We start from the raw sequence: 19,320 nt of genomic DNA, 5'->3' as shown, positions 1-19,320 counted from the left end.
TATTTTATTCAGCTGTGTTCAATTGCATTCTTCATACTATAAAATTAAATAATTCCATGAAATTCTAAGCAAATGTTGTCTAGTAAATTTACTATTGTAGCCCACAGCCATATGGCATAGCCAAATCAGGACCTAAGATAAGGACAACTCAGAATGTGCTATTCTGTTCTTCTGAAATGGACTACATTTTCTTCATATCATATTTCTTTAGACCTGTTTGAAATAAATAATGGATGTATTGTAGGCTATAATAAATGGATTTAATAGGCTTTTTAAAAATGTAGATATTCCAAAGGTCTGCATCAGTGGCTTGAAGGCTATGCGTGGAAGCCAGAAGATGCTAAACCTGTTTATGTTAATTAACGGTCAATTACGGTGATCACGCTCTCCGCAGCCGATGTGAGTAAGACTTTCAAAACAGGTCAACATTCACAAGGCTGTAGGGCCAGACGGATTACCAGGACGTGTACTCCAAGCATGCGCTGACCAACTGGCAAGTGTCTTCACTGACATTTTCAACCTCTCCCTGTCTGAGTCTATAAACCAACATGTTTCAAGCAGACCACCACAGTCCATGTGCCCAAGAACACTAAGGTAACCTGCCTAAATGACTGCCGACCGGTGGCACCCCCATCTGTAGCCATGAAATGCTTTGAAAGGCGGCTCACATCAACACCATTATCCCAAAAACCCTAGACCCACTCCAATTTGCACACCACACCAACAGATCCACAGATGATGCTATCTCTATTGCACTCCACACTGCCCTTTCACTGTTCTCTCTGCTACCACACGGCAAGTGGTACCAGAGCACCCCCCCTCTCTGGAACGCTGCTGCTGCTCTGTTATTATCTATACATATTAATTTTAATAACTCTACCTACATGTCATATTACCTCAATTACCTCGACACCGGTTCCCCTGCACATTGACATAGACTCTGTACCGGTACCCCCTGTATATAGCTCCGCTATTGTTATTTACTGCTGCTCTTTAATTATTTGTTATTCTTATCGCTTTACCTTTATTTTTTGAGGCATTTTCTTAAAACTGCATTGTTGGTTAAGGGCTTGTAAGTAAGCATTTCACTGTAAGGTCTACTATACCTGTTGTATTCGGCGGATGTGAGAAATAAACATTTATTTTATTTGATTGACAATCACCGGCTGACAAAATTTCATGACCGCCACAGCCCTAATCTTGCCTCATCCATCTCTCCCCCTGTCACCTCTCCAGCTAGAAAAGCACAAGCTGTTTGGAGATCCATTATCACTCAAAAGGGCATTACAGGGAATTCATTCCAGATTGCCTTGAGATGTGGGTACAAATCGATGGTGATTAAAACTTTGCTTTCTGCTGCCTTGTTCTTATTTTGGGCTTTTGCCTTGTTAGGGTAAGTCAGGTGACTAAATGTTACGTGGCTGTTGGCTGAATCTTTCATCATGGCCCTCCTGGTGTAGGATAAGACAGAAACAAGATGGCTTTAGGTGTCTGGCTTTGGTTTAATGGTTTATTTTTTGCCTTGTCAGAGCAAGCCAGCCAGGTGATTAAGAGTTGTGTGAACGTAGCAGGGATGCCTCAGTGTCTCCTTCTCTGGGATACAAAGTATTTTGAAGGTGCTTCTACACAGGTCTGGTTCCTAAGTTAATTAAGCAGTGACTTTGAAAAATGGGTCTCAAAGGAGCATAGAGGGTTTAAAGGGTGTATGTGTTTGTATCAGTCATCAGATCTCAACCTACTTGAACACTTATGGGAGAATCTGGTGCGGTGCCTGAGACAGCGTTTTCCACCACCAACAAAACACCAAATGATGGAATATCTATTGGAAGAATGGTGTCGCATCCCTCCAATAGAGTTCCAGACACTTGTAGAATCTATGCCATGGTGCATTAAAACTGTTCTGGCGGGTCGTGGTGGCCCAATGCCCTATTAAGACATTTTATGTTTCCTTTATTTTGGCAGTTACCTGTATGTAAGTGCTTCTGCAGGCATACTGTATATGGTAGGCCTATTCAGCAAAGTAGTTCATGTGAAAGGCATGTTAATGAAAGGGTGACATTATTATACCCCAGCAGGCTCTGCATTGTGTCTAAAAGTTGAATATGCTCTGAGAGTAATCTGTTATCCTTTGTGCTGGGAATGCATTAATTCAACCTGCCCGATGATCAAAGTCACACACACACACACACACACACACACACACACACATCTGCGTATGATGGCATTTCATATGGAAGGTGGGGAAGATTTGATTTGATTTGAGGGAGAAGATTTAACAAGGCATTTGGTATTCATCGGCTTTTGATTAAATGGTATGGTTTGAGCTATGTCTGAATCAGAGACGACAGCTTTACGTTCCTGCCTGTGAGGTACATTTTTACACAGCAGACATATATTTGCATGATTCTTCTCTCTGATTGGCTCGAGCAGTTCACCTTTTTTCCCTAGCTGTTTATGGCATCTGAGGGGATGTGCATGTCCACTGACAAGTGACCCACATACACTACATTAACTCTAGTAGGGGACAGGATATGACCACACGCATCTTAATTACCAAGCCCAGATCACTATCCCCTCCCTCTCTAAAACCCGCAATTCCTCTCCTTATACATATTTCACAATGTTTTCTGTCTTTTCCACCCCTCTCTCTCTCTATTTTTGTTTCTCTTCCCATACTGTAGACGATGTTATACCATGGCCCTGTTTTCCCCTCCTCTCCTCCATCTATCTATTACCAACTAGGCGCAGCGTGTTTCTCAGTGGACACCCTCTTCCATCACTTTTACTATTCACCACTTAGTACTGATGGCCCCTTTGTATCGCTGTTTGTAAGAGCCTCTTAGTGACTGCGCCTTTGTCTACATCTGGTGTGGCTAACGAATGCTAACGCTACCTGAAAATTGATGTTGGCTGGAGGCTGTGCAGAGAACTCTCTGAGTAGAAGAAACTCTGGTCTAACAGAATACTAACAGAACTCAAGTCTTACAGAATAGATATGCAAGGTGCACAGGGTAGGTGGTTGAGAAATTAGGTAGAGAGAGGTGACAGAGGCATCTTGAGACACTGTTAAAATCATCTATTTTACTGTTTTATACTGCATTCTCTGTGTTTTGGAGGGAGAAAAATAGACATGCCTTGTGACTTTTCTCAACCCTGTGTTTATGTCAGAGTTGATCAATCCAGTGGGGATCTAACACCTCTTAAGCACATTATTATAAGAAAACCACCAAAGCAGAAAGGAATAGTAAAATAGGACTACAGCAGAGAAAGGTTAACCTCTGCCATCATTCACACTGCTCAGCAAACTATTTAGTCATCTATTCCTCCCACCTTTAAGTGCATGGGAATTGACCACTTTTCTCTTGGAAGGGACAGCTCAAACCAAGTTTTATTTAGTTAGTGTGAGCCAGGAGACAAGAGAGGAAGGGGGAAGAGATTGGATGGGTTAGCCATTTTACAAGCTCTCTCTTTTTCACTTTCTCTCTCTCAATCTCTTTCTCAGTTTCTCTCTCTCCATGTGGGGTGAAAGGGAGGAGAATGATCTAAGAGCTAGAAGAAACCCTTACTTCCTCAGGGGAAGAGGGAAACATAATGGGCAGATATGGGACAGTGGATTCAAGTGGTTTGCCCGTTCTACAGTGTCAAGGTGTGCCTTTATACACTAGCACTACTATGTGGTATTCTTTGTCTGTCGCGGTCCTTTATAATGTCAAAGTTGAATGTAGTGTTAGCCCCCCCTCAGGCTCTTTCCAGTGGAAAATTCCCCCACTTCAGATATGAAAGACTAATGGAGCTGAATGTCTCTCAAATTCTCCTCAGGTCAGGAAATACAGTTAATGTTATCTCCTTTTAGTGTTGCATGCTTGTAAAAGCTTTTCTACTGTACAGCTCAGCAATCTTTCTCTAGTCCGAAATGGCTGCCAGAAGTCTCACCCTTACCCTCACCCTGGCCCTGCTACTTTCTCTCTCTCTGCTCTATTTCCTTGTCCTTACTACTTAGGCTGATTAATTTAGGAGGTAGGCCGGGGGGGGGGGGGTGTAAGTCACACACTACTGTCCAGAACAACTTCATCACTTACTCCTCCACTCTTTTAATGCCACTCGTCTTGAAGGTGTCATTTTAATAGAATAACTATTAATGAGGAATGAAATTAAACGGACAAATATTTGTGGCCGTGCGGCTGCGGGGAGATGTACGGCCCTCTGAAGCTGTCTTCCAGGAAGATAAATCAGTGTTAAAGATGCCTTTTAAACAGATGAGACACGGCCAGAGTAGGGTTTCCTCTGTCCTCCTTCTCCTGGAGGAAACCCTATGAGAGATTGCAATACATTTCTAACTACACTGTAGAAATATCTGTGCCTAGTTGCATATCACTGTAACTTTTTGAATGATGTGATGACAATCTTTTTAAATTTGTTAGCGTTGCCTTTGTGTGTGTGTGTGTGTGTGTGAGAGTGTGTGAGAGTGTGAGTGTGTGTAATTGCATGCTGGCTAACGGTTGTAACCGCTCAGTCTGAGGGGAAACGAGGAGCGTCAGGTCCAGTCGTTTCCTTGAGGAAATATCCCAGCTGAACGAATGTGTATGTGTTTTCAGCGGTCAGGATCAAAGGAGCCAGTCCCACACCAGGACACATACTTTCATGATCTTTCTCCATGGAAAAAAAGGTGCTATACAAAATCAAATAGGTAGCTGGATGGTCCATGTTATTATTATCTTAAAACAATTACAGTGCCTTGCGAAAGTATTCGGCCCCCTTGAACTTTGCGACCTTTTGACACATTTCATGCTTCAAACATAAAGATATAAAACTGTATTTTTTTGTGAAGAATCAACAACAAGTGGGACACAATCATGAAGTGGAATGACATTTATTGGATATTTCAAACCTTTTAAACAAATCAAAAACTGAAAAATTGGGCGTGCAAAATTATTCAGCCCCCTTAAGTTAATACTTTGTTGCGCCACCTTTTGCTGCGATTACAGCTGTAAGTCGCTTGGGGTATGTCTCTATCAGTTTTGCACATCGAGAGACTGACATTTTTTCCCATTCCTAATTGCAAAACAGCTCGAGCTCAGTGAGGTTGGATGTAGAGCATTTGTGAACAGCAGTTTTCAGTTCTTTCCACAGATTCTCGATTGGATTCAGGTCTGGACTTTGACTTGGCCATTCTAACACCTGGATATGTTTATTTTTGAACCATTCCATTGTAGATTTTGCTTTATGTTTTGGATCATTGTCTTGTTGGAAGACAAATCTCCGTCCCAGTCTCAGGTCTTTTGCAGACTCCATCAGGTTTTCTTCCAGAATGGTCCTGTATTTGGCTCCATCCATCTTCCCATCAATTTTAACCATCTTCCCTGTCCCTTCTAAAGAAAAGCAGGCCCAAACCATGATGCTGCCACCACCATGTTTGACAGTGGGGATGGTGTGTTCAGCTGTGTTGCTTTTACGCCAAACATAACGTTTTACATTGTTGCCAAAAAGTTCAATTTTGGTTTCATCTGACCAGAGCACCTTCTTCCACATGTTTGGTGTGTCTCCCAGGTGGCTTGTGGCAGACTTTAAACAACACTTTTTATGGATATCTTTAAGAAATGGCTTTCTTCTTGCCACTCTTCCATAAAGGCCAGATTTGTGCAATATACGACTGATTGTTGTCCTATGGACAGAGTCTCCCACCTCAGCTGTAGATCTCTGCAGTTCTTCCAGAGTGATCATGGGCCTCTTGGCTGCATCTCTGATCAGTCTTCTCCTTGTCTGAGCTGAAAGTTTAGAGGGACGGCCAGGTCTTGGTAGATTTGCAGTGGTCTGATACTCCTTCCATTTCAATATTATCGCTTGCACAGTGCTCCTTGGGATGTTTAAAGCTTGGGAAATCTTTTTGTATCCAAATCCGGCTTTAAACTTCTTCACAACAGTATCTCGGACCTGCCTGGTGTGTTCCTTGTTCTTCATGATGCTCTCTGCGCTTTTAACAGACCTCTGAGACTATCACAGTGCAGGTGCATTTATACGGAGACTTGATTACACACAGGTGGATTGTATTTATCATCATTAGTCATTTAGGTCAACATTGGATCATTCAGAGATCCTCACTGAACTTCTGGAGAGAGTTTGCTGCACTGAAAGTAAAGGGGCTGAATAATTTTGCACGCCCAATTTTTCAGTTTTTGATTTGTTAAAAAAGTTTGAAATATCCAATAAATGTCGTTCCACTTCATGATTGTGTCCCACTTGTTGTTGATTCTTCACAAAAAAATACAGTTTTATATCTTTATGTTTGAAGCCTGAAATGTGGCAAAAGGTCGCAAAGTTCAAGGGGGCCGAATACTTTCGCAAGGCCCTGTATGTGTTAGGGTAGTAGATATAGAAGAATGGCTCAGACTCTAGGACGTTAAGTCATGCTACATGAATTTGTCAATTTCATGAATGCAAAGTTCATGTATAGTATTGTAGTGATTGCAGGGTGCACAGAGTTGAATATATATATATATACTATTCTGTACTTTTGGCAAACATATGTTAGTAACACTCAACACTGACATGTGAACGTGTCGGATGTATTTTCTTCTGCAGAAATGCCATTCAAATGAGCTGCTTGTTCCAGACCCATGTAAGACAGCTTCAGTTACGAGGTTCTGCCAGGTTCCTCTAGCACCTGTTTCTCTCTGACGCTCCAAATGGAAACACATCATCATGGCCACTAATTGTTGTGTTGTGTTTCTCGGCTCTTTTAATTGGTAGCAGTGTTGCTAGCGGCCGTCGTACTCTAATAAGAACCTCCTGGATGTGGCATAGTGTTGCACTCTGTTCTACCAGAGATGGCTCTTTACGTTAACCTATTTCCTCTTTCAGAGAACTGGCAAATTGTTTGTTTCTTAATGCCCCTAAACACAAAACAAACATGGGAGGCGCTACCCTGTAATTATGCTGTATGCTTCAGCACTTAAACCTATTAGCAATGGGGCCTATGGAAGGGAAGGGGCAGGGGGCAGCAGGCTTTGGTAGTGTGGTGTTAGTGGGCTTTCTGTGTCGTGAGTCTATGTGCATGCGTGGGTGTGGGTGTAATAGAGGAATTGGGATGGATTGGCTCTCTTTCAGACGTGCACTGCGTTGTTGGGGCTATTACATGGTCCCTGTGACTGCTGGTTTGGGTGGTAGGGCATCTCACACATTGTACTCCTATCAAGCGCCTCTCTTTCTCCCTTTTTCTCTCTCTCTCTCTCACTCATTCCCCTTTAATTGACTTCATATTTTTTGTGAAGAAAGCTTCATATGTATTTCATTTTAAGTGCCTGTAGAATGGTCTCCATGACTTCTGTGATAGAGGAGGTGAGAGAGGAGAGAAGAGCTACAGGGCTGGAGCAGAACAGAGAGTATACGTAAGTGCAAAGAGGGAAGAGTGAAAGCCCAAAATAAGTGAGGGGAGCAGAGAGGGAAGAAGACCAGAATAAGAGCAGTACAGTAGATGGATAGTACATCTCAGGTAGAGCACCCAGCATTGCCACCATGTCTCTGGGGAGAACAAGGGAAGGCAGGCACAGCTGAAGTGAGGTTTCTGGAGAGATATGCGGCTGGACTGTACAGGCTACTCTCTAAGGGAGTTCTACCCAAGGAGACAAGCACTTGTGGCAACTGTGAAGAGGAAAGGCTCCCTTCAAGTACTGACTGAATGCTCTATCCACCTTCATTTCACCATATCGACACACCTTTGATGCGTTCCAACTGAAACTGTGTGTCATTTGTAGTGTAAAGTAGATTATAGTAGGGTGCTGGTACTGCAACCAAGCCTATATAAGAGAAGGCTTCTCTGCTATCATCTGCCGACTGGACGTTGATCTAGATGACCAGAGGTCAAGCCCTCTTCCCTTTTATTTTTTTTTTGTTAGTAAACAAACGCATCAGTCTCCTCTCGGATCCTCCTCAGACCAGAACAGACACCAGGAGTAAACACAGTCCAACCGACCTGACTCCTGTGGTGTGGTACCGGGGTCAAGCTGAATAGAGCTCCTTCTGACAGGTACTAGCCCCCAGTGCTAGAGAGACCTTATAACAAAGACATTTCAGGAGCATATAGACTTTGCTTTAATAGAACTGCTGCCCTCAAGCTCAACTCTAGCTCAACTCTAGCTCTAGACTATGTTGTCCTAGCATCACTTCTGCATCTCCCCCTGCTACTCCTCTTCAGCATCATTGTTTGAGCCACCTGTTTCCTCTGTATTTTTCTCCGGAACGCCCCCCTGCTGTGTTTCTGTTCTGCGTTTGAGAGCTGTGCGTAGCAGCAAGGCACCGCGGAGGACGATCAAGTGACAGCGTCAACGTCTCATCGCTTGGTTTAATCATCTCACAGCAGGGATCATTGTGCCTTAAAGCTGAAAGGCGGTGTCTCTACGTGTCTGTGTTTTTGTGTGTGTTTGAACATCCAATGACGTACTACAGGAAAATCATTTACTGCCTTTGACAATGTCTAGGTACAGGGTTGACACAGCAGTTGTAAGTGATGATGAGTTGTACTTTGAGAGTGGAAAAAAAGACGAACACATTTGCTAAAGTGTAGGATGGTTGTTATTTTGGCCTCCATGTTGGAATGCTTCTGGTGGCAGTAATGACACAGGATTTGGGGTGTTCAGTTTGTTTACACACACCCTGCCTCCTTGTCAGGGGCATGTTTGACACCCTCTCCTTAGAGAAAGTGAGGCTGGTATCTTGAGGCATGTCCTGAGCTGCTTGGTGAGGAGAGCATGGCTTTATGGATGTGAATGAGTGTGTGTACAGGGTCTGTCCCTCAACTTGCCTGAGTGGAATGGATGGGGCGGCTAGGGCTTAGGGGAGCGGAGGAGAATACCTCCCTTGCGCCTGCTGTGCCCTCCATTCATCCATATTCATTACTCTGGCTTCAGGTAGAGCTCTAAGGGCTGTCAGTCAGCCCGCTCCCCCGTGTGTGAGATCCACATCTGGGGGGAGATTGGAGCAGGGTGAGGTTGTGTCCTCCATCCCCTGGGCTTCCAGCCTAACTCAAATAGATGTCCAGTCAATGATGTAGTACATGGTGGATACTGCTGTTCATTTCCATACTGGATCCATGCATATATACGTTACATGTTTTGTCTATGCGTTTAACAAGCAAAGTTTTAGCGGAACACAACCGTTGCAATCAAATCAAATCAAATCAAATTTATTTATATAGGCCTTCGTACATCAGCTGATATCTCAAAGTGCTGTACATAAACCCAGCCTAAAACCCCAAGCAGCAAGCAATGCAGGTGTAGAAGCACGGTGGCTAGGAAAAACTCCCTAGAAAGGCCAAAACCTAGGAAGAAACCTAGAGAGGAACCAGGCTATGTGGGGTGGCCAGTCCTCTTCTGGCTGTGCCGGGTGGAGATTATAACAGAACATGGCCAAGATGTTCAAATGTTCATAAATGACCAGCATGGTCGAATAATAATAAGGCAGAACAGTTGAAACTGGAGCAGCAGCACAGCCAGGTGGACTGGGGACAGCAAGGAGTCATCATGTCAGGTAGTCCTGGGGCATGGTCCTAGGGCTCAGGTCCTCCGAGAGAGAGAAAGAGAGAAGGAGAGAATTAGAGAACGCACACTTAGATTCACACAGGACACCGAATAGGACAGGAGAAGTACTCCAGATATAACAAACTGACCCTAGCCCCCCGACACATAAACTACTGCAGCATAAATACTGGAGGCTGAGACAGGAGGGGTCAGGAGACACTGTGGCCCCATCCGAGGACACCCCCGGACAGGGCCAAACAGGAAGGATATAACCCCACCCACTTTGCCAAAGCACAGCCCCCACAACACTAGAGGGATATCTTCAACCACCAACTTACCATCCTGAGACAAGGCTGAGTATAGCCCACAAAGACCTCCGCCACGGCACAACCCAAGGGGGGGGGGGGGGGGGGCGCCAACCCAGACAGGATGACCACATCAGTGACTCAGCCCACTCAGGTGACGCACCCCCTCCAGGGACGGCATGAGAGAGCCCCAGTAAAGCCAGTGACTCAGCCCCTGAATAGGGTTAGAGGCAGAGAATCCCAGTGGAAAGAGGGGAACCGGCCAGGCAGAGACAGCAAGGACGGTTCGTTGCTCCAGAGCCTTTCCGTTCACCCTCCCACTCCTGGGCCAGACTACACTCAATCATATGACCCACTGAAGAGATGAGTCTTCAGTAGAGACTTAAAGGTTGAGACCGAGTTTGCGTCTCTGACATGGGTAGGTAGACCGTTCCATAAAAATGGAGCTCTATAGGAGAAAGCCCTGCCTCCAGCTGTTTGCTTAAAAATTCTAGGGACAATTAGGAGGCCTGCGTCTTGTGACCGTAGCGTACGTGTAGGTATGTACGGCAGGACCAAATCAGAGAGATAGGTAGGAGCAAGCCCATGTAATGCTTTGTAGATTAGCAGTAAAACCTTGAAATCAGCCCTTGCTTTGACAGGAAGCCAGTGTAGAGAGGCTAGCACTGGAGTAATATGATCAAATTTTTTGGTTCTAGTCAGGATTCTAGCAGCCGTATTTAGCACTAACTGAAGTTTATTTAGTGCTTTATCCGGGTAGCCGGAAAGTAGAGCATTGCAGTAGTCTAACCTGGAAGTGACAAAAGCATGGATTATTTTTCTGCATCATTTTTGGACAGAAAGTTTCTGATTTTTGCAATGTTACGTAGATGGAAAAAAGCTGTCCTTGAAATGGTCTTGATATGTTCTTCAAAAGAGAGATCAGGGTCCAGAGTAACGCTGAGGTTCTTCACAGTTTTATTTGAGACGACTGTACAACCATTAAGATTAATTGTCAGATTCAACAGAAGATCTCTTTGTTTCTTGGGACCTAGAACAAGCATCTCTGTTTTGTCCGAGTTTAAAAGTAGAGAGTTTGCAGCCATCCACTTCCTTATGTCTGAAACACATTCTTCTAGCAAGGGCAATTTTGGGGCTTCACCATGTTTAATTGAAATGTACAGCTGTGTGTCATCCGCATAGCAATGAAAGTTAACATTATGTTTTCGAATGACATCCCCAAGAGGTAAAATATATAGTGAAAACAATAGTGGTCCTAAAACGGAACCTTGAGGAACACCGAAATTTACAGTTGATTTGTCAGAGGACAAACCATTCACAGAGACAAACTGATATCTTTCCGACAGATAAGATCTAAATCAGGCCAGAACTTGTCCGTGTAGACCAATTTGGGTTTCCAATCTCTCCAAAAGAATGTGGTGATCGATGGTATCAAAAGCAGCACTAAGGTCTAGGAGCACGAGGACAGATGCAGAGCCTCGGTCCGATGCCATTAAAATGTCATTTACCACCTTCACAAGTGCCGTCTCAGTGCTATGATGGGGTCTAAAACCAGACTGAAGCATTTCGTATACATTGTTTGTCTTCAGGAAGGCAGTGAGTTGTTGCGCAACAGCCTTTTCTAAAATTTTTGAGAGGAATGGAAGATTCGATATAGGCCGATAGTTTTTTATATTTTCTGGGTCAAGGTTTGGCTTTTTCAAGAGAGGCTTTATTACTGCCACTTTTAGTGAGTTTGGTACACATCCGGTGGATAGAGAGCTGTTTATTATGTTCAACATAGGAGGGCCAAGCACAGGAAGCAGCTCTTTCAGTAGTTTAGTTGGAATAGGGTCCAGTATGCAGCTTGAAGGTTTAGAGGCCATGATTATTTTCATCATTGTGTCAAGAGATATAGTACTAAAACACTTGAGCGTCTCTCTTGATCCTAGGTCCTGGCAGAGTTGTGCAGACTCAGGACAACTGAGCTTTGAAGGAATACGCAGATTTAAGGAGGAGTCCGTAATTTGTTTTCTAATAATCATAATCTTTTCCTCAAAGAAGTTCATGAATTTATCACTGCTAAAGTGAAAGTCATCCTCTCTTGGGGAATGCTGCTTTTTATTTAGCTTTGCGACAGTATCAAAAAGGAATTTCGGATTGTTCTTATTTCCCTCAATTAAGTTAGAAAAATAGGATGATCGAGCAGCAGTAAGGGCTCTTCGGTACTGCACAGTACTGTCTTTCCAAGCTAGTCGGAAGACTTCCAGTTTGGTGTGGCGCCATTTCCGTTCCAATTTTCTGGAAGCTTGCTTCAGAGCTCGGGTATTTTCTGTGTACCAGGGAGCTAGTTTCTTATGAGAAATGTTTTTAGTTTTTAGGGGTGCAACTGCATCTAGGGTATTGCGCAAGGTTAAGTTGAGTTCCTCAGTGAAGTGGTTAACTGATTTTTGTCCTCTGGCGTCCTTGGGTAGACAGAGGGAATCTGGAAGGACATCAAGGAATCTTTGCAATGTTCTCTTAGAAGCAGTGGGAAAATGTGGTGTGTCTATATCTGACGTACCACTTTGTGATGGGATTTGGGAGTGTTTATTGATTGACATGCTCCTTCCTTCCTCTCTGTGCAGGGTGTGCCCAAGCCTATAGCAGTGGAGCCATGTTGGGGGAGCAGGGCCGGCGTACTGACCGTCCTCTTGTGTCTGCCCAGACTGCCTTCAGGAATACCCCCACCTGGCCAGTCTGGTAAGCACCCGTCTCATCTCCACTCACTGTCTATCTTCTAGACCAGGCCTTCTCCCTTTGGTTATTAAAAGGCACCCACATGCTTCAGATACCACTATTTTCCTCTCCCATTTGAGATATAAAACAAAAGAAAGAGAGAGAGAGAAAGATAAAGTTCAATTTAGAAAATCTCTCTCTCTGTCTCCCTACCGGTTCAAGACTTCAAGAGTCTCTCCAGACAGATGCTAACTGAAGCATGACATATTTGAGATGTGGAGACTTCTCCTCCCCCAACCTCCCTTTCTCCCCTTCCTCCCTCACCTATCCCCTCTCTCTGTTAGATCCCAACCCCACCTCCCCTTTATCGCAACTAGAACCCAATATCTGCCAGAGTGTCTATTTCTCTACTTCTGGCAGTTCAATTTGGAAATCCGTGTACCATCTGTGTTTGGATGGACACAGATATACCTGATCTATCAACTATTAGGGGCTTTGTTTTGAGAGAGACAGAAAAAGCCATGTTATACCTGGAGGAATTAGCAGGCTGTTGGATCGATTGTTCCCTCCAATAGGTTTTTCAGCAGAGGCCAGATGAGCTCATGTTTCTCCTAAGAGGATCTGTGATATTTCAGAGGTGCTAAATATGCCACTGTGCTGTAGGTAAATGAATAGAGAGATGACCATTTGAATGGCACCCAGTGTCACAGAGATGAGCTCGGGAATGCTTTAGAACTTTTAGCACTGTCAGTAGCCATCAAAATATCGCTTTCCTTCTGTCACTCATATACGCACCCACACGTTATCTCTCTCACTCTTCCTCTCCCTCCACCTCTCTCTTTCTTCCTTTTTCTCACGCTTTCCCACTTATTTTATTTCTCTCCTTTTCCTTTTCCCCTGAAGCCCAGGGCTTTCTGAGAGGCTGCTGTCGGCTCATCGTGTAGGTATAATACATGAGCTGAAATACGAGCAGGTGTAAAAGTGACTGCAGCAGGAAGCCTGTAAAATACAGCTAAAATTAAGCACTTTGCAAGGCATCAGGTTCTCATACTGGGAAAAGCTGCTTGCATTACATTTAGAGGAGCCTTTAAAGACACCAGGTACTGGGCAAATAGTAGGAGCTGATAAGTGCAGCCAGTAAGTACAGGCTACAGTATTGGCTACACATGCTGGGTAAATGCATACTGTGCAGTATGTCAGATCCTGCATGATTTCACAGTTCTTTTTTGTGATAGTTGCGGACAAAAAGGCTTGATCTTGCTACAGAAATTCTGACATTTTGGATGTCAGTTTGCAAAGATTTGTGTCCAATTTGCCAAGAAATGCTCCGATGGGTGAGACGTTTGTTGACCTGTGTCTTGATTGAAAAATGTTCTGAATTAAAATTGTGTTGATTGCTCATTTATTTGGTATTGCGGTGGTCGAACAGTTTTATTCGGTAACATTGTGGCGATTAAGTACTTTATATGCATATCATACATGGAACTATAGAAATAGAACTGTCACTCTGCAGTAAGTGCTGAAGCAGTGCTGTGAAACCGGGTAGAGAAATAGAGAGATGTGGTCAGATGCCATATGGGCTTTAGAATCCCTGAGCTGACAAGGTACAAATCTGTCGTTCTGCCCCTGAGCAAGGCAGTTAACCCACCGTTCCCCGGGCGCCGAAGAAGTGGATGTCGATTATGGCAACCCCCCGCACCTCTCTGATTCAGAGGGGTTGGGTTAAATGCTGAAGTCACATTTCAGTTGAATGCATTCAGTTGTACAACTGACTAGGTATCCCCCTTTCCCTTTATGGAACACTGGGGGTGGTAACTGGAAATAGCTATTTGTCTTGACCCATCTGATGTGGGAAAACTGGTCAGGAAGAGATGCTAACACCAGTTAGTATGTGAGTGCATGTGTGTGGGGGTGTGTGTTTGTGCATAAGTGCGCTTTATAAATCAAAGTTAATAGGTCACGTACACAGTTTAGCAGATGTTATAGTGGATGTAGCGAAATGCTTGTGTTACTAGCTCCTAAGAATGCAGTAGAAATGTCAAACAAGTACACAAATAACAGTAAAAAACAATAATTTAAGAATGCCAGGACAAATCTAGTTAACAGCACAAATAACACTGCATCAGTAATCCAAATGCAATCTATGCGTAGATACACCAAAAAGATATACAAAGAATATGTACAGCAGTAAATACTGTAGATTACAGTGAACTATGTCAAGAATCCAGTATATAAATACAGGCGGTGTGTATAAACAGTGAATCAAAAATGCAATGTACTACATGAAAATTATATACTATATATATATATATATATATATATATATATATATATATATATATATATATATATGTATATATATATATATACACATACATATATATATATACACATACATACACACACACACACACACAATATATGAAAAAAATTTAATGAGCTAAATGAAGAATATGGTAGATTAAAAAGATTCCGGTATATACAGTAATCTAGTATATAATTAAGAATCCAGTACATTAATACGCAGTGTGTATAAACATTGTAACAAAAATGCAATGTACAGTAGTAGATACAGTATATTAGAATAAGCTATATGAAGAATACTATATATAAATACAAAGTGTGAAAGACAGTATAAAATAAACGGTCCAGTGTTTAATGAGTGTACAAAACAGGAACACCTGAACATGTGAAAGCTATTGATGTCACATGTTAAATCCACTTCAATCAGTATAGTTGAAGGGGATGAGACAGGTTGGCTTGTCTCAAGAGACAGGTTGGCTTGTCTCAATTGTCTCAAGGCTTTTTAAGCCTTGAGACAATTGAGACATGGATTTTGTGTGTGTGTGCCATTCAGAGGGTTTAGTAGGGAAACAAAAGATTCAGGTGCCTTTGAACGGGGTATGGTAGTAGGTGCCAGGTGCACTGGCTTGTGTTAAGAACTGCAAAGCTGCTGGGTTTTTCACACTCAACATTTTCCCGTATGTATCAAGAATGGTCCACCACCCAAAGGACATCCAGCCAACTTGGCACAACTGTGGGAAGCATTGGAGTCAATATGGACCAGGATCCCTATGGAACGCTTTCGACACCTTGTAGAGTCCATGCCCTGACGAATTGAGGCGGTTCTGAAGGCAAAACGGAAAGTGCAACTCGATATTAGAAAACTGTTCCTAATGTTTTGTACACTCAGTGTATATGGGACATCAGCGTTGGCTGTGTGTGCATATGTTTGTGAGTATGGGTGTATGTGAGTGTATATTTGAGTACGGAGTCTGTGTGTTTGAGGTGTGTATGAGTCCTTCTTTGTCTATTACTTATTACAGGAGTATGTCATGACGTTGGCCTGGGGTTAGGTTTATGACAGTCATAAATACCTCTTCCCCCCTTTTTCCTCTCTCTACCCTACTGATGTTACATTTGCAAACCCTTGGTTAACATAGAGGGGGGGGATGAACAATATTCTGGTAATCCGACCAATTTAACATATGCGATGGTACTTAATGAATATGATGTCAGTTCGGTTGTCATCTGAGACATCTCATCAATGATAAGATGACAGAAATTCTACAGTGGAAAGTCTACACATCAGAGTTATCGGATTCACATGGAATTGTGGTTCAATTTAAATGTTTGAATATGAAATGTTTCGTGATGGGATGAAATGTGATTTTAGCTTCTAAAATGTGAGAGTGGGTGCTCAATCAGTGGCCCTCCCCTGTGAAGGGACATGGGCTATAAAACTTTTCAAACACGCCTTCCTCTCCCTTCCTATATAAGCCCTTGACGACAATATAACCTCCTGTTCCGAGGATGTAGGACGACGGTCCGATGTCAGAATGGTTCAGATAATAACTACAGCAAGAAGCCAACATCAGCGTGAGCTTTGGTTGCGAATGGTATGAACTTTGAACTCTTATTCACTACAGATGTGATACCTCCTAGCCGTTGAGTTAGCAACAGCAGCTGCAAACGCAGGTTAGGAAGGAACCGACAGAGTATCCCGTCTACCACACAACGACTCTACTACAACGTATCCAATTGACAACCAGAGACATTCTTCAAAGGACTCGGTTGAGCAAAACAGCCTTCCATCTACCACCAACCTACCGAAGCGCAGCTCATAGTAAATATTTATTGCATTTTCCTTTTCCAAATGGGCGGTAATTTAGAATGCATAAGATACTGTATTTACGATAGCACAGCTTCTTCCCTTTTTTCCCCAGTCTTCCCGCTCCTTCACTCAAACCCAGACCCTTTTCTTTTGTGTAACAAGCTGTCATATCTGTTCCAACCGCTAGGGGCGTTTTCCTTTATGACGTAATTTGTAATCAAGTTATGATTTAATTATGTGTATGTGTAATTCTGTGTGATTAGTTAGGTATTTAGTAAATCAATTATTAAACCCAATTTTGTATTGCTGAATCAAATTGTTAGCCAGGGTTTATGCAGATAACCAAGAATTTACAACTTTCAGATGAGACTGAATTAAGATGACGATTAATATTGACTGCTATTGATGTAAAATATTACTAGGTCTTTAAGAGCTTATTCGGAAGATAACAGCTCTATAAATATTATTTTGATGTTCCCGACTCTCTAGTTAATTACATTTACATGATTAGCTCAATCAGGTGATATTAATTACGGATAAATTATTTTATAGAATAGCATATCACTTAATCTGGCATAACCAAAGACACGACAAGTACTACTTACTACTCTCACTTACTACAGGAAATTGCGTGATGGCTGTTCAACAGTCTGATGGCCTGGAGGTAGAAGCTGTTTTTAAATCTTTTGGTCCTGGTTGTGATGCAGAATAGTATCGACGTATACACTGACTCGGTGACTGGGTTCATCAGTAAGTGCATAGAGGATGCTGTTGCCACTGTGACGATTAGAATTGATCCAAACCAAAAATCGTGGCTAGATGTCATCAATCGAGCAAAATTGAAAGCGCAAACCACTGCAATTGACCATGGGAATATGGGAATATGGACGTGTACAAACAGACCAGCTATGACCTCCGTAAGGCAAAGAGGCAAAACGACAGTACTGGAACAAAGAAGAGTCACAACTCTTATCCGTGTACATGGATGAACGCTTCTCCCTCTGTCATGGATGCCAGGGTTGCCCTTAGTTTGAAGATGTAATCCGGAAACAGGTGTTTTATACAACAGCCTTCTTTCTTAGTTCTCTTTTTTGGACTCTCCAAATTTGGCAATCTCTCTGCTTCCACCGGGCATTCCACTGGTTTCAAAACTCGGTAAACTTCTTCCATGACAACGACACCGTTTCTTCCCCACGATTGTCATCAGAAGACTCCACAATGACTGGTTTGATAAATGTTTTGAACTAAATCAGGAATTTCCTCATTGTCTGATTCATGAGGTGGCAGGTAGACTAGTGGTTAGAGCGTTGGACTAGTAACTGAAAGGTTGCAAGATCGAATCCCCTAGATGACAAGGTAAAAATGAGTTGTTCTGCCCCTGAACTAGGCAGTTAACCCACTGTTCCTAGGACGTCATTGATAATAAGAATTTGTTCTTAACTGACTTGTCTAGTTAAATAAAGGAAAATCAATTCAGAATCAGCATGGCACAATCATCCTCTAGAAAGTAGTCCATCACCATGTTTTCCCACTGAGCTTTGTCGATAGCGCTATTAACTTCAAGGCAGCAATGTTGAGAGCGGTAGCAACACTTTTTGTCACTCCCTTATCTGTTTCACATGTCCTTGTGATTGTCTCCACTCGCCCATCTTCCCCATTATCCCCTGTGTATTTACACCTGTGTTCTCTGTCTGTTGCCAGTTTGTCAAGTCAACCAGCATTTTGTCTCAGCTCCTGCTTTTCCCCAGTCCCTCTTTTTCTCGCCCTCCTGGTTTTGACCCTTGCCTGTCCCAACTGTGAGCCCGCCTGCCTGCCGTCCTGTACCTTTGCCCCTACTCTGGATTACCGACCTCTACCTGACCCTGTTCCTGCCTGTCGTCCTGTACCTTTACCCCACCACTCTTGATTATTGATCCCTGCCTGCCCAACCTGTCACTTGCCTGCCCCTGTTGCAGTAATAAACATTGTTACTTCAACACAGTCTGCATTTGGGTCTTACCTGAAATGTTATACTTTTTCAGTTCTTTGTGACATCTTTCAATAAAGCAGCAGTAGATAGGCTTATCCACACATACTTAGCATCTCATGTTATAGACAGAAGCATGCTACATGGCAGACCAATCCAAACTCATGTCCAACCCATCCATTATCCTAGCCAATCATGGCTAGCCGGAAGGTTCCTATATTTGCTGTGGCTAAACCAACTACCAACTCAATATTTAACAGTTTTATATTTACAGATGGCATATGTTATTGAGGCATATGAAAGTTCACATGTTCCAGAAGGCATTTCTGCCCATATTTTGATTTAAAAACATAATAATAATCAAATGCCTCTTCTGTGAAGTAGTGACGTTACGACATACACCTAGTTTCTTGAAATGGGTCACAAATGGTCCCTTCACACAGACAGTGTAGTGAAGAAAGTGCAACAGTGCCTCTTCAACCTCAGGAGGCTAAATAATTTCAGCTTGACACCTAACACCCTCACAAACTTCTACAAATGCACCATTGAGAGAATCCTGTCAGGCTATATCGCCGCCTGGTACGGCAATGCACTGTCTGCAACCGCAGGGCTCTCCAGAGGGTTGTGTGGTCATTCCAATGCTTCATCGGGGGCACACTGCCTGCCCTCTAGGACATCTACAGCACCCGGAAGGCCAAGAAGATAATCAAGGACCTCAGCCGCTCG

At 43.1% G+C, this 19,320-nt stretch overlaps 1 protein-coding gene across 1 annotated transcript in view; it reads left to right on the top strand.

The window, feature by feature from the left end:
- Positions 1-19,320, top strand: part of LOC110502559 (attractin-like protein 1) — a 350,265-nt gene that overhangs the window by 317,895 nt on the left and 13,050 nt on the right. The window contains exon 29 of the mRNA XM_021580677.3: positions 12,424-12,538. Coding sequence (XP_021436352.2) covers positions 12,424-12,538 — 115 coding nt within the window. The remainder of the gene's footprint in view (positions 1-12,423; positions 12,539-19,320) is intronic.

This window comes from Oncorhynchus mykiss, chromosome 23 (genome assembly GCF_057628025.1).
Source record: "Oncorhynchus mykiss isolate SJ-2025 chromosome 23, ASM5762802v1, whole genome shotgun sequence".
Taxonomy (NCBI): Eukaryota; Metazoa; Chordata; class Actinopteri; order Salmoniformes; family Salmonidae; genus Oncorhynchus; species Oncorhynchus mykiss.
The sequence above is the reverse complement of the archived record's forward strand: the minus strand, read 5'-3'. Positions and strand labels throughout refer to the sequence as shown.